At 39.2% G+C, this 16,376-nt stretch overlaps 1 protein-coding gene across 2 annotated transcripts in view; it reads right to left on the reverse strand.

Annotated features, from left to right (window-relative positions):
- ACBD5 (acyl-CoA binding domain containing 5) overlaps nt 1-5,758 on the reverse strand; it is a 30,039-nt gene extending 24,281 nt beyond the window's left edge. Inside the window, exons 1-3 of one of the 2 annotated variants that reach the window (XM_014882205.2) lie at nt 5,585-5,758; nt 4,330-4,450; nt 2,803-2,875 (exon numbers count right to left, since the gene is read on the reverse strand). In XM_014882205.2, coding sequence (XP_014737691.1) covers nt 2,803-2,875; nt 4,330-4,450; nt 5,585-5,660 — 270 coding nt within the window. In that variant the 5' untranslated portion in view covers nt 5,661-5,758. The remainder of the gene's footprint in view (nt 1-2,802; nt 2,876-4,329; nt 4,451-5,584) is intronic. The other variant, XM_088160198.1, reaches the window with a different exon arrangement.
- Between the last annotated feature and the right edge of the window lie 10,618 nt (nt 5,759-16,376).

Consider the following 16,376-nt stretch of genomic DNA (forward strand, 5'->3'; position numbering starts at 1 on the left):
GAACACAGGCTGAAGCAAACTAACAGCTCCAGTACACCTCATCCTCCTGAAGGGCACAAAGAAGGCAACAGATGAAGGTCCTTGATGCCACACAACATGCTGCTCAAAGGCACCAAGCACATCAGCAGGCAGCAGGAGCAAAAGCTGCAGCATTACTGCACAGAACAGGAGCTCCAGGCAGGCTCATACCTAGCAAGTCAACACTTGAAAACCAGTCAAGGATACCAGGAGACAACAATTCCATTGACCTGCAGTTTCATTGCCACTTCTCTGATCTGCTCAGTGTACATAATTCATTCTGTCTTTGTTAGGGAGAAATACTCAGATACACAGAGCTGGATATGAAACGGAGATTGAACAGTTTTGTGATTGCTGATTTTTTTTACTTCAATAACATTGAGAGAAACAGGAAGTCTATTCTAGAATAAGGCATGTATTTGTTATGTATTTTTTTCTATAGTCATCTCTGTAAACTGTTTCATACATGCATTTCTATGAGGTATGCACATTACTGCTCTTCATGTATTCTAGACAGACCTCAATATATTCTGTTCTACTTATAGCAATTCTTAGAATTTTTCTAACTGCTAGCTTTAAGGTGAGCACAAAAAGAGAAAGTACTTCCACTAGCAAAAGTAACTGCTTGCTTATTATATCCACCAGGCTTAATAAGCAATCTCAAAATTTGAAAGTGAAAAATAAGTTATTATGTATCCTGATTTACTGTTTTCCTTGGATGTCACATGATTCATATATACTCATGCTTTAAATTAGAAACATCACATAGTGTTAACACTTCATGCTAAGATATCACTTATTTGTACTACAAATAACAAAACAATATATCTGTAAATAAATGTAAACAATGTAAACAAATTCGTTTAAACAGCATTGCAAAATAAATTTCAGAAATTCTACCTGAAACAGATTAACATTGAATCTGAGCTCAGGTGCATTTTGTTTATTTTGGCTAAAAATAAGACATTTGGTCATCTCTCATCAGCATACCAAAACTTCACCCAGACACATTCCTCAACTGTGATTTTCAAGGTTACCATGTTAAAGAGGGAAAAAAACAAAAAAAACCCCAAAGCAATTATGGAATTTTGTGACAGGGTCACCTGATGCATGTATAGCCTAAACAAAACATGCAAAAGCCAGGGAATGCCCCAGGGCTGGGAAATATGGCAAAATACACCCTTAAACACAGTCCTGGGATATGTATACCAGTGGGTTTTTGCCCCCTCAGACATAGATATATCTATGCAGCAGCAGCAGACTGCCCACAGTAAGTCCACAAGGATTAGTGCAGTATGTGCTGATAGAACAACCCAGTGGATCCATCTGAAATGCACTTCTATTGACACTGCAAGTAGAATTAATTGGGATGGAAAAGCTGAAGCTAGTATTCCAAATGTGGGAGCTGAAACAGCACCAAAGCAGGGTAAACAGATTCCCCAGCTTCAAAGCTGAGCAAGGCAGAAAGTCATTTGCTCTCCAATCCCTACATGTAATCTGCAAAGAAGTGGAATATTTGTGGTTCATTAGTGTCAAGGAAGCAGATGACTTCACAGGAGGCTTACTAGAGTTTTCTTAGAACATTGCAGTTTCACTTGGTTTTAGTGTCCTGACCAAACCAGTTACTGCACTGAAAAAAACCTATAAAGTAATCTACTGAAATATCAACCCCTATTGAATCCAAGATTTGAAATGAAGCACTAAATCTTGCGGCACAGATTCAAAGGATTTATTAAAATTTAGTGTGAATTTTAATCGAACAAACAGTATTTGGCCTTCCTTGTTTTCTGGAGCTGCTTATTTTTCATTTTAGAGCAGATACAGTCATAGCAGCAGGAACTAAATCATCAAAACTACAGACAGGAAAAAAAGTAAATCAGACTCCCACTCCTTGCCTAGTAAAAATTTTTGTTGTATCACCCATTAAACAGATTCAGAGTTTGATGTCAAGATAGTGGCCTAGGAAAAAAGCAAGTGTATTTGGAATAGAATTTTTTCCTCTTGACTCAAACCTCATTACAATAACAGATTTCAAATATTCTTTTATTCAGATTGACAGCAAATAATCTTTAAACTGGAAAAGTCATCTCTATAAGTTTCAGTGCAAAGGGTTAGTTAAGAAAAGACATGAAACTTTCAACTTTGTTTACTTTAGTTAATGCTGCAATTACTATGGTAACTCTGTTTACAAATTACACATCTATTTGAAAACAGAGCACATTACTCAATGCTAATAGTTTCACTGTAACTATAATATTCATGGAATATATATTCATAAAAAGTACAGAAAATTCAGGTTGCAGAGTTCTTCCTGAAAAATCGAAAATTATTAAGTTTACATATTTGATTATATTCATGTCTCCAGTTATGAGAGTGAGACCTTTTCTCCTAAAGTCCTTCTAGAAAGTTGTTTTAGTCTCTTTTCCAGGATAAGGATCACTTACCTCTCTCAGCTCTAAGAACTGAGGCAGCGTGTTATACAGTTTCTTCTCCTTAATGGGCCCCTTTACCATGATTTCAATACTTCACTTTCTATAGCTCTGTCATTTAAGCATCATATCAGCTAGAGCTCTCATGTTTCTCTGAAAATAACACAAATTCTGTAGCTTTTGAAGGAACTTTGTAATTTTCTTCTTCTCACAGGCCAAGCAGCATAGTACTGAAAGGTAACAGCTCACATGGAGGATTAAATTTGAGCTTCGGCAGGAGTAGTCAGCAAGAGCCCCTCATATTCCTCAGTTTCTGGACGTTTGTTCTAGAAAATCCCTTCATGAGTAAACATACCTTTTTCATTTCATCAACATAGGCTATCATGGCTTCTTCTTTGGACATGTTTCCCAAGGCACTCCAAGCATCCCTAGGAAAGAAAGTCACATACACCTTCAGTATCTTCAGGGCGTACTGGATTTTTTTCAACTTGGCCTTAACTAGGTCAGTTATGTAATGTCCTAAGTTTCTCTGATACAGTAAAATGCAAGAATAATGCATGTTATTTTTTGAGTACAAATATATAATTTGCTAGCATAATACACAGTGGAAGAAGAAGCAACAAACTGAACAGACTGGGGACTGAAGAGCTCCTCACTGACTACCTATGATTTTGTACCCAGTAAATTGTAAATAAGTCCAGATACAAGAAACACACATTCCGCTTTCTACTAAGCTGAGTTTAAGAGCCTCTGCTGTATAAAACCAACAGGCCCAGACACTTCAGCCAGCACTTACAAACAGCTGCCACTGAGGCAGAACAAGCCACAAGGAAAAATCTGTCCTTTTCCAGTTTAGCAACTGGGGAAAGACACGAGTCTTGAAGGCAAATAGTTACCACAGCAGCTACTTATGACCTAAATAAAATCTTCCCTTCTCCAACTCTGCAATGACAGAAAACTCTAACCAAATTTATTGGTATTGCACAAAGAATCTGTCAGAACACGGACTGCAATAAAACACTTCCTCAGTCTTGCACATGATTTGTCATTTCAGAGTATTTGTCCCACTCACAAAAAACCACCAAGGTTCTTGGCTCACATTCCAGCTACTACCAACCAGGTGGATGAAAGCTCACTGCCCTAGTCACCTGCACTCTGGCTTGGGGAGGCTGAAGAGGAAGGACGGAAGGAAGGAAAGAGGAAAAAAAGAGTCCTAGGAATCATTCCACAAATTCTCAAGACCACCATGACCACAAAGACAGCAATAATATTTGTCCTTCAGGACAAGTAATCATTAAAATATTATAAGCAAAACATTCACATTGGCTCTTCAAAGAGAACTTAGCAATTTGGTGAATCAGAAGTCTTCCCAGGCCAAGGCAAACACAGATAGTGGGAAGCCCTGCCACTGAGCAGACAAACCAGAAAGACATAACTCAACCTACACACCAAGAGCTCAAAGCAGTATTAGTGGTTGCCAGTGAGCACTTATTTACTTCAGGCTCACATCACACAAGAAAACTCAAGAAGGAAGAACTTCACACATTCACCCACATCACTCACTTCAGAGCACCTAAGACTTCATTTTACAACATGGGATAAACACTACAGAGGTACCATGATGGTGGTTGCCCAAGAAAAACCTGCCCACCTGCATAATCCAAGGAAATGTTTCCACTTGAAACTCTGAGAAGTGATAAATTACCCGAGTTAGAAAGTTGGAATACAACAGAAAACTAATTCAAGCATGAAAGGTTGTAAATATTCTTTTTATTTAAAAAGAGAAAGAGCTTAGAGTTTCTTCCTCCAAGTGCTATTCTTCTAAACCTCTCCACTCCAAGCATAAAAAAAATGCCACAAACAACAATTCATGAAAAGTTACCATTTGTATCTACCAATTGGATCCCAAAATCCAGGTCGAGGAATGTTACAAGGCCCTTGGGTTGCTTGCTTATAAAAGCTATAGAACTTGAGCATCATTTCATTCGTTGGCTGGAATGAACCTAGTGAAAACATTTTAAAATACAATTAAATTGTCATCAAGAATATTAGTGAGTATTTTACAAGCTTAGTGGTTCTCTGAGAAAGCAGCCTGCAGCCTGTTATAGCCCGATTCACAGAAGTACAATATAAGTCAACAGAGAACATCTTCACCTCATCTACGGAGAACCAGCACCACTGAAAATATTCACTGTACAAACAGCAAGTTTCAGATGGAGTTTAAAGGACTATAACCTTTACTAGTGCTAAGGTCAAACTCCACAATTAGAATAAAAAAAGGTAATAAGTAACATAAAGCCAATGTCCTTTCACTCAGTTTAAAGGGACAGGTTTAGCTCTCCGTAAACAAAGTATCTTGCAAGTCACTTCACTGTTAACAAATGACAACTTACCGAGAGTCTCCAGAACTCAAAAATCTAACCAAACCAAACAAACACAATTAACCCAAAACACAGCCTTCTGCAGTGTTTTTGTTTACTTTAGGTATTTGACAACACTTTCCGTAACATTTTCACCATACCTCCCAATTTGGTTTTCTCTTCTTCCTTTGCGGAACACACTTTTGTAAAGATAAAAAACGTAAATATAAAACTCTAACAGCTGACAGGGAAGATTCGTAACCAATCCATTAAATCAAGTAGCTTGAGGAGGATTCTAATCATTAGAAGTTTATAGTGACCTTTACCTCAGAACCTCCAAAACATACGATTTTACTTTATACCAGAATTAATGATGTATGTAACAAACATATTTTTTTTAAATTATCATAAATCTTGTCAAAAAGATAAATTCTGAGGTTTTTTTCTTTTCCATTTTGTTAACTCTTTCAGCAGAGGAGAACTCACGGTGACAGCTCTGTTGAAACAACTTCAGGATTTCAGGGAGGCTGAAGTCGCGGGGAGCTGACAGATTCCCTGCTCCAGGCGCCCGACCGAGGAGCTGCTGGCAGGGCTCGGAAGGCCCCGAGAGGCAGGAGCAGCACTAAGGCAGAGCTTTCCAGGCTTCCCCAGCCGCTGCCGGGGCGGCCCCGCTGCCCTGATCCCGCCGCGGCCTCGCCCCGCCGGGCCCTGCCCGCTCCCGGTGCCCGCCCGGTGCCGATGGCGCCGCTGCCGCCTGACCCCCCCCGCCGCACTCACCATTTTTGGGCAGGCTCTGGATCACCTTCACGGCCGCCTCGAACCTGGTGGCGTGCAGAGAGCCCGTCTCGGCCATGGCCCCGGCGCCTCACCGCCTCCTGCTCAGCTGCCGGGGCAGGCTCGGCACAGCTCAGCGCCCCGCTGCAGCCGCCTGCACGGGAGCGGTGCCGGGAGGTGCCGGGCCGTACCCAGCCCCGTTCCTGTTGCCGGGCTCGGCCCCCGCCCCCGCGCCTCCCCTCCGGCGGGGCCGGGTCAGCCCAGCACCTCGGCCCGGCCTCGCCCTCACCCCCGCCCGGCCCCGCGCTCAGCCCACCCCGACCTCCGCCCCGGCCTCAGGCGCCCATGTTACGTCTCCCACAGCGGCTCCCTGCCCTTCCCTCCGCCCGCACCGCCCCGAGGCCGCGGGGGCACGCCGGGAAACGTAGTTTCTGTCTCTCTCCTTCCTCTTCCTATCCTCTCTCTCCCCTGCTTGTGTTGCTGCAATACCGGAAAATGAAAATTTCAAAACCTGCCATAATCCACCCGTTTTACGGGCCTCAGTTGTCTTCAGGACATCTATCACCTGACAGCCTGCTGTGCTGCTCCCTCCCCTCCTCAGTCATCCTCATACCCGCAACTAGTCCCACAAAATTCACCTGAATTACCAATGTAGACACATTTTTCGAAATAGTTTTAATGATTCCTACTTACATTAAAATTTTAGGCATGCCTAGAACCCAGGGAGCAACTATTTCCATGGTATCCAGAGATGTGGGTGAATACCAGCACAGTACTACCAGTTCGCTCAGTAGCTAAATAAATGAATGGCCTTATTCAAAAGTGCAGTGCATCCAGCACTCTGCAAAGTCAAACAAAAGTATGCTAAACCAACTGCTTTTGTAGCAAATGGAATAATTTACCCAGTGAGCAACTGGCTCAATTAACAGCCCCATTGAATGGAATCGAGTACAAAAACTTGGCATTCAAGTCAGTTCATTTATCTAGTACACAATATGTATTTTAAATTCCTCTGAAGGCAGTAGTGTGCTCACAGTATATGCCCTCTGGTGGGAAAGAAAAGCTCCAGAGAGAGGGAATTAGAGCAGATCAGCCCCAGCTCTGCTGAGCTAGTATATTCTACAAGGTCAGCAGCCAGCTGGCCTGGGGAGAGCTTTGCTGGAGAGAAGCTGACACTTCCAGAGGTGTTCAGATAGGATTCCCCACACTGAGCAAACGCTGAACCCGTGTTATGAGCACTGCTCCACTCCTGAATGCTACAGAATAATTTCTCTGTATTTTTCATTTTTTCATTTTGAGTGCTAGATTTCTAAAGCACTTGTGAACTTCATACTAAGATCTATCATCTTTTTTTATCCATGAAGGTAGAAATGACAGAAGCTCAGATCAAAGGGGAGAGCTTTTTGAAGATAAATGGGTCTCTGTATTCTTTGAGCATGCAAGGAGTTAATTTCAAAAGTAATACAAAAATTAGGAGCCTTTTGTGAGGCTAGCTGATGTGTAAACTCTGTTTATCCGAGACAATCTATAATGATGTTTGCCTTTTAATTGATTTAAGACAAATGCAGTCTGCATTTTTATAATGAATGTTCCCTGACTTTCACTGGAAGTAGGCTTTAGAAGAGATGCAAATGACAACCTATTTAATGGCTATGTGCAGAAACAGAAGCTGCCCTCTTTGAACTGAAGATGTGTGAGGGTGTAAGATCTGCAGATCCAGAATGAGGTAATTGAAGTAACCCAAAATAATCGGTACCATCATGCTCTCACACAAGCATGAAATAGTAAATGACAGGGAAATTTTTAAGCATTGATGAACATTTTGTGAGAACATATCACAAATTACTAGTTTATTTAATACTGATTAGCATTGTTAATAGATGTCTTTATGTATATTTTGCATTCTCAATGCTGTGACTTCCATGAAGAGTTAATAATAATTAAATATGGAGTACAGCTAATAAAGGAGACCCTCTCATCTCTAACAGACAGCCAGGAATGGATCTGCAGCTTTATCTCAAGGAGGACCTAGGCTCCATTCTTTAGGGAACAAAATTATATTACATGCTCACAAAATCTAATTACGATGTATGTGCTAAACTCGGCTGTGTTTCTATTGTTGCACAAGAGTAATTTCCAAAGTAATCGTAAGTATGACTTGCTCTTATTTTTTTTATCATCCAATGTATGAGAAGCCAAACTTTGGGAACTGTGACAGAGTGACCAGTGATGCCCATCAGTGATGCAAGAGAGGAGAGTCCATGGCGCTCTGCTACCAGCGTGATTTGGCAGCGAGTGCAGAGTGTGGCACTTGACATGTCTGAGTGATTTGCAGTCCTTGCTCTCCTCTTCACTTGGTGTTTCACGAACTACTTAGGGAGAGCCTCTGAATCAGTAATGTGAGGCATTCCTAGCAGCATTGACACACATAAACTCTTGCATGGAAGCATGCTGTTGTAGCTGCTGAAGGAATACATTTAGGGGATCTCTGAAAAAAAGGCAGACAAGCATGATTTTGAGAGTAACCTTGGACATATCCTTCACAGGTGCATTAGGGATGGTTATCGAGTTCATTGCTGCCATGCCACAGGATAGTTGTTAAAGTCTGATTTTGTGCCGTTTGTGAGCTGCCCCTGTCCCTTCGTATCATTTTCATTTGTATCCTACTGCATTAGTTTTCTAGCAGTTGCTTCCAGAGCTGAGCTATACCCCAGCCCAGCTTGAAGAGCACCTTCATTTTACTTGAGGGACAAAGAAGCCAGTTAAATTATGCAAGTGAAAAGCTGAAACTGGAACCAATTATGCCTATTGCTCCCTCAAGGGTCTGAATCACAGCAGTGCATTTTACAGAATACTTTAAAAATGGTTCTCAAGAAAGTGGACCATAGTCTCATATGCATTATGAGCAAGTTCTGTAAGCTACCAGATCTAAGAGCATGTAATTTTAGCAAGGCTTACTTTTTGAAGTATGTAATCCAGCAGGGAGGAAAAATGAATTATTTAAAACCTAATAGTCATAATTATGAAGAACGAAATTAGCATTACAATTTGTCAAATCCACATGCTGATGAAGAATGGAAAGATGTTGTCTAAGAAGGGTTTTTTGTAAGGAGCAACTTTCTCCACTGTTTATAGTAGAAAGGCTAATGTTTCAAATAACATTTACTTAGAGGATTTTAAATGAAATAATGAAGAATATTTGTGTCAAAACCAATAGCTCTGGATAAAGAGAACTATTTGCTTACCATGAATATGGCAAAAACAGCAGCTGAAATTTGTTCACTTATGTAGGGCAATCCCTGTCCCTCAGCAAAAGCCCTTTGGGTGAAGGACTGGTTTGACACAAACGAGAATGCTTTTGGGGATAGAAGTTTCCTTGTGAGGTTCAGTACACCCCTTAATGACTCGACTAGAAATACCCATTCATTTCACAGTTGGGGATTAAGTAATGGAATTATTTTTAACTATTATTAACGGCAGCTTCTTTGCCTAAGGATTAGCCTTCTCCTTGTCAAAGGCATTGAAGGTAACAGATCCCATTTCAAATCTCTTTTGAGCTATTCAATTCAGGTATCTCAGGTCTTTCAGTGATCAATATTTCAACCTGTGTTTTTGTTGTCTGCCATGTTTCCCCATTTCACACCTATTTCAAAACAGTAGATGGAGTAACAAGAGTATAAACTTCGATCTGTTTCATAAAATGCTCTTTGAAGAACAAAATATGATCATACTTCCAAAGACATTCAGCAGCATTTGACTTTGCATTGAAGTATACAGCACTTGTGAAGTGAAAACCCTTTACAGGTTTGTAGGTTCTAAAACATAAAGCAGTGCCACATTGTGTCTTAATCCCCTCTTTTTTTTTCTTTCTCCAAGCCTACTATTCATCTCTTTGATGAAATTTTTAATAAAGTTCAGTTTTCCTTACTGCCTCAAGGTATTATTCTTGTAGAGCCGGCAGATAGTTATAAGAGAATTGTTCAGATTTTGCATATTCTAGAAAGAACATTCTAAAAATCCCATTCCCTTACAGAGCCATAAACTGAGCTTTGAAAAGTATGTAGTTTCATCTTGCAGTAATGACAAACCGTGTCTTATTATAAACATCAGAAGACAGTTCATAATAAATACTTAATCCTTTCCCTTCAGTAGAATATGCAATTTCTGGAGGTCGAATTGTGCTGTCATTTACAGTGATATAAATTTGGAATTGATTGATTTGGGAATATTTATGGTGTTACACATTTTCATAATGCAAATGAATAAGAATTTGACTCTGAAAAATTGAACTGTGTCTGGTACATTTTTCCTGTTTTGACATTTGTGCTTCTTGTCTTCTCAGCTACTGCTGCTAAAGTTTTAGCAGACTATCCCTGTGTAATTTGCCTCTTGGGAATGGCAAACAAAATCTGTGACTGTATCATATTAATGTGCTTATGCAATGGCATATTTATAGCCAGACAGCTCTTGTGATATTTTCTTTTCAGTATCTGGAAAGGGGAAAAAATGAAACACCCTTACTTTATTCATGTTCTTTTTAAGTTCTAGCAAAATAATTTTATTATTCTTTCTAGCAAGTCTGAAAAATGACTTTGTGAAAATTTGATGATTTTCATGACATTTTTTATGAAACACATTTACCAGTGTGCAGAGCCTGGAATACAACTGACAAACATCTTAAGTATTTCCAGGCTTGCGTTTATCATTGTGGCTATTTATCCAGGCAGAAAATATACCACCGTGGTTTTGGTCGATGGATTTCAACAACCTAATTCAACAGATTGGTGAATTACTGGGGTAAGTCCTCCAACAAGCTCTCAGAAGGATTTAAGACTGAGTTTAATTGGGTGTCTCAGCACAGGACCCCCACTTCATTGCAATCCCCATAAGCACCCATCCTACATCTTTTGCTGTACCAGTCATAGTAATAAAGATCAGACTTCTGTAGAAATCAGTGCCAGCTAGACATTTTCAGTTATGAACCATGGATTTTTCACTCTCATATTCAGATCACGTTTGCAGCGAGACATTTCTAACAAAATTTATCTGGGAAGCTTTATTGAGAAAGAAGTTTGACATTCAGGAGCTATTTCAGTTTATACTGTTAGATCATTTCTGCTCAATTGAAATAAAGGCATTGTCTTTGCTTCACAGTTTTGGGGTGATAAGGCCTGTCCAGTTCACTTAGATGGGGTAGATGGGGTGAACTACAACAATGTACAACATCTCAACATCAGAACCTCATGGGTTTTGCCATTTAAAACAAAAAAATAATTATTATACTGAGTATTCTAAAGCAGAAAAATACTGTATGAATAAATAGGATGGGTGAAATGTGAGGAAATCAATTGTCTTAAGTTTTTTTTACTTTTCTTTGCACTAAAGTATTCTGATCACTATAACATGTTCAGCATGAGAAATTATATCAAAGCTTCTGTAAATGATAGGTTAATGGGGAAAGAGAGCTGTCAGTTTTTGTTTTCCAAAAACTAGAAAAAATCAAGAACTTGCTAAATAGATTTCTAACTAAATTACTGTTGGTTTTTAAAAATAACCAAAGAAATAGAGACAATTTAGCTATACAAAATGAAAATTATCTTTGAATCCACAGAAGTCTTTGAATGCACCTAAAGAGAGGTGTTTAAAGATCTGCTGCAGATAAAGGGAGCTAGGTGGCTACGTCACTGTGACAAAAATTACACTGGAATTTGTCCCACTGGGTTATCTAACAGAGGGCAGAGGGCAGTTTTGGGAGGCATTATAAGTCTCCAGCTGAAGATGTACCTGTTAAGAGTCCAAGTCCTCAGTGTCACAGAGCTTACTTTAACACATCCTGAAATCAAATATTAATACTACATTTTGCCATGCAAAAGAAACAGAACAGTAAAATATGCCCTGCAAAATATTAAAATGCCATGCAAAATACTAAAAAAAACAGTTTTTAATCCTTATGCAGTCTACTAGATTACTAAGCCCCCTACTGTCCTCCTGGAGGATTCTTCAACAATCGTATAAACCTGTATAAATAGAAATCAAGCAGCTCCTGGATTTCTTTTATTTAGAATTTAATTCAACGTTTTAAATCCAGTGAATCCACTCTTTCAGTCCTGTGTTTTTCCAATATTTTAACATCTTTTGTGAATCATTGATACTACTAGCAGGTACTTGTATTAATGTCAGAGGCAATAGAAGACAGAAGTATTGCCTTCTCCAAACTCAATATTCTCACTCTAATGTCCAGAATTCATGGGCCCTTTTGGATATAGAGGTGGGTGAAGGCCTCAAAGTACAGGATCTTCTTACCCTGCTTTAGAAGAACCCTCGTTTTAAATGTGTACTCTTGAAGCTTTTGTTCGGAGTGGTGGGAACAACATTGGGCTGCAATCAGTTTTGCTGTTTGTCAAAGTAGCTTATCAGATTGTTCTATCATGTCAGTCTGTTCTTTTAATTATTTGTCTCTATCACTGACCTCTGTGGGTATTTTATCAGCAATGATTTTATTGTTTTCTTGGAGGCTAATCAAAACAAGTTAACCAACAAGGAGTCAAGATGAATACATCCTTTATGACCACTCTTGAAGTCTATCAGCCTTTAAAAAAATGAACATGCACCATAATGATTTTCTATTAAAATAATTATTTATTTTTAATATTTTAACTGCAGTTTCTTAAAGTTTTATTAAGTTAGATATTTTACATAATATAAATACATTTCTATAACACATTTATCTATTCAATTTGTATTCTCTCACCAAAGGCTATTGAGTTATCCTGAGAATATGTATACTTCTCCATACATTCCTATTGATTTCCATTAATTCAATTGTTCTTTAATTTTTTCTTGTGGAATCTTCTGTTAGTCATTCTGCCATATACTTGGGATCGATATTAAGTTGATAGGAGTATAATACCTATCTCTTTTCAATATTGGCACAACCTTTGCTTTTTTTCAGTGTTCTGGAACTTCTCCAATGTTTGAAAACTGTCTGAAAATGAATATTAACAGTCCACGCTTGCTCATTTAAAATTCTTGGATGTGATTAAACTGTATGTGCTTATTTAAGAAGATCTAATTTTAGAAGATGCAGATAACTAGATCTCCCTTGTTTTTCCTTCTAATGTAAATAAAAAGATGGGCCCAAAGATTGTGATTAAAGCTTCTGATTAGTCATGTTCTCTATTCCAGAGTCTATGTCATGATAAATGTACTGTAGACACTATTTACTCACTTTCTTTTTCAAGAACTTTAAAAATAGTTAAATACTTGGAGAATGTATTTGTGGTTTGTAATAGAGGGAACAGTGCAATGATCAACTACATAGATATGTATTTGTACATACATGGTAGAGTATAAAGCAGTGATGTTCTATATGAAATTGAGTACATGATGAGCTATTGGTAAAGTCATAGAATCATAGAATAGTTTGGGTTGTAAGAGACCTTTAAATGTCATCATGTCCAAACCCACTGCAATGAGCTGGCACATCTGCAACTAGATCAGGTTGCTCAGAGCCCCATCCAGCCTGATCTTCAATGTTTTCAGGGTTGGAGCAGCTACCAGCTCTCTGGGGCAACCTGTTCCCATGTTTCACCACTCTCCTTATAGAAAATGTCTTCCTTGTATATAGTCCAAATCTAATGCCTTTTTGTTTAAAAACTACTCCTCGTCCTATTGCAAGAGGCCCTGGTAAAATGTTTGTCCCCTTTAAAGGGACAACGAATGGTCTCCAACCAAAGGGACAACAACGTCTCCCTGGAGCCTTCTCTTCTCCAGGATGAACAACCCCAGTTCTCTCAGCCTTTCCTCATAGGAGAGTTATTCCCTCTCTCTGATCATCTTCATGGCCTCCTCCAGACCTGCTCTAATAGGTCCATGTCTTTCCTGTAGTCAGGAGCTCAGAGGATGCAGTACTGCAGGCAGGATCCTCCCATGGATTAGGTGGTGCTGTAACTCACATGGCTGCACAAACCTTCTAACTCCACTCCCACCACAGCTCCCCCTTTATTCTGCATAAATGAATCCAAAATTGTGCGCAGGACAGAGGAAGGAACAAAAGACATTCACAACTCCAAGACCAAACCACTGTAACCACAGCCCAAACATGTGTCTTTTGAAGATAAAATAGCAGTTGTGTTGACTTATGTACATGTTCAAGCTCAACATCCTGAGCATTCCACTGATTTTGTAATAATAAAATTAAGTCCTATGTACATTTATAAGCCTTTGGCTGTCAGGAATTCTGGCCTTGTGTTTTATTCTCCTGCCACCTGCTATTATCCTTATTTCTTGGCTCAGATTGGCACTCACAGTAGGACTCACAGATGGATATTTTCTAAATCATTGTGAGTTTCATGGTTGCTGGATGCTGTCATCTGCATCAGCAAAGCATCATTGTACTATATTTCATTAAAGAATATGTGGCATAACTGGTGTAGGGAATCAATGATAACAGAATAAATATGCACAAAATTATACAATTATTAACTTTTTCCACACACATATTGAAAATATTAAGCTGTCTTGCATGGCTTGAAATGGGAAATTGGAAGGTACAAAGAAACAGGTTAAGCCCCCAAATCAATGGGTCTGGATATTTTGCATTATTGAAAAGAGGTATGAAAAGTGATTTGGAATGACTTGAAAAAACGCATTTTAAATAATTGTAGTAAAAGCAAGTGAAAGCTCATGCCTGTCCTAGAAAGCAACTTTGTGGTGGCTGTTCAGTCATTACAAATGAACTTTCTTTACTTCCTCAGGTCTGCATCTCTTTCTCATGTGCCTCAAATTATGTGCTTTCTGGTGGGGCCCACCATATTCAGAGCAGTTTGTTAACACACTGAAGCTCTTTAAAATGCACACCATGTGTGCACAAAATGTCTTCATTTATCAGATGCACTCACAGATCACGCACTATTCAAAAGAGCAGGATGGTGCCAGAACAAGGGTGTCAAGTCACCCTGCAGCATAACTGAATTCTCCCTTCAATCCAAGGCTGGGAAGAAAAAACAAAATAGAACAAATTACTAATTATCAAGCTTTACCCCATTTTAACGGACAGAGACAAATTACATTATAATAAAATAAATAGTTTTTAAGACCTCTTTTCACAAATTCAGGCTGCATTCACACATTCCTTGCTACTACTTCCGAGAGGCTGAGGTGACCATCTCCTGCACATCTACAGCTGCTGATTGCTGCCCCTCTGATCTGCCTCTGAAACTGCTCTCCTTAATGCTCCTCTCCTTCTTCCAGACAGAGCAAAGGAGGTTCAGTCAAGCAGTTAAAGGTGCTGACCAAGGCCCTGTTACAGATTTGTCCTGGTGGGGAAGTGTGAAGATGGCCAAATCTTGGCCATAAAACCGTCGCAGCACAAGCCTCATGCATAGATGCAGATGTCTGAGCAAACCTCCTTGGTCATGGCACAGTTGGGATTGTGCCTGGGATTAGTTACACCACCCTGAAGAACCAGGCTCCCACAGCTGAGCTGGAAAACTTTGGCAGTACAGTAACAGGTAATTCTATCCTACTGGAGCAGAATATTTATGAGGCAGACACATTTATCCATTTACCCCTACACAAAAGTCAGGTGTGTCCTAAATATCTATATTAAGTCGATAGACAGGATTAATTCTTTCATCATGTAACATGGCCCTCCCTGTATAACAGATGTGGCAGTATGTTTTATAGTATTCAAATTTCTGAACTTTCCTTTCTACAAGCATGACATTGAGAAATGGTTGAGCAAAACAAATAACTTTAAGTGGTAGGAGATGTGCTAAATTATTCTGGATTAATTATTGAGTAACATGATCAAATATCAAACCAGATTTCTAAATGTCAGGAATAGAGAGAAGGAAGAAATTCATACCAACCCTCCAGCTAAAATCAGAGACTTATTGCTTCTATGTCCTGATTTTAGCTTTCAGATTACTGATCCATATGAAAATAAACCTTCTTGTGACTAAATCTCTTCCTACTAGCCGAGAAAGATAAGAAAAATTAGATATATCAAATAGTGGTATATTACTTTAATATATAAATACATGACAGCTGCGGGCAAAACATATCCTATCATTATTTTGAAGCTTTCCTACACAAATTCAGAAGACAAATGATAGGCGAAGTCTGCTTGGCAAGGGGAAGAGTGGGAGGAACACACAAAATCCAGCCTGCTACTGTGAGATTTCCAACATAAATTAAGGCATTAATTTGAAACTGATATAATAGTTCTGGTATTACTCTCATATGAAGAAAAATTACTTAGAATCCTAGAATTGTCAAGGTTGCCCAGTTCCCTGGGCAGCCTTTTCCAATGCTTAACTGCCCATTCAGTGAAGACATTTTTTCTTAATATCCAATCTAAACATCTCCTTGTGCAACTTGAGGCCATTTTTTCTCATCCTGTCACTTGTTACCTGGGAGAAGAGACCAAACCCCACTTGGATACAACCTCCTTTCTGGTAATTGTAGAGAGCTGCAAGATCTCCCCTGAGCCTCTTTTTCTCTAGGCTAAATAACCCCAGATCCCTCAGTTGCTCCTTTTAAGACTTCTTGTCCAGCCCTTTCACCAGCTTTGTTGACCTTCTCTCGACATTTCCCTTTATTTGATTAAAACCTTTTATTCAAAAATGGTTATGCATCAGATGGCATAAATTATACTGTCTCTTTTGTGAATAAGCACTAGCAATGGATTATACATAAATTGTTAGATTGCTGCTGTGACCCTTCCTCCTAGGCACTTATAAATAAATATATTCCCCTGTGGCTTCACTAAACCTTTGAAAAGTACATTTCT

This window comes from Sturnus vulgaris, chromosome 1 (assembly GCF_052056855.1).
Source record: "Sturnus vulgaris isolate bStuVul1 chromosome 1, bStuVul1.hap1, whole genome shotgun sequence".
Lineage (NCBI taxonomy): Eukaryota > Metazoa > Chordata > Aves > Passeriformes > Sturnidae > Sturnus > Sturnus vulgaris.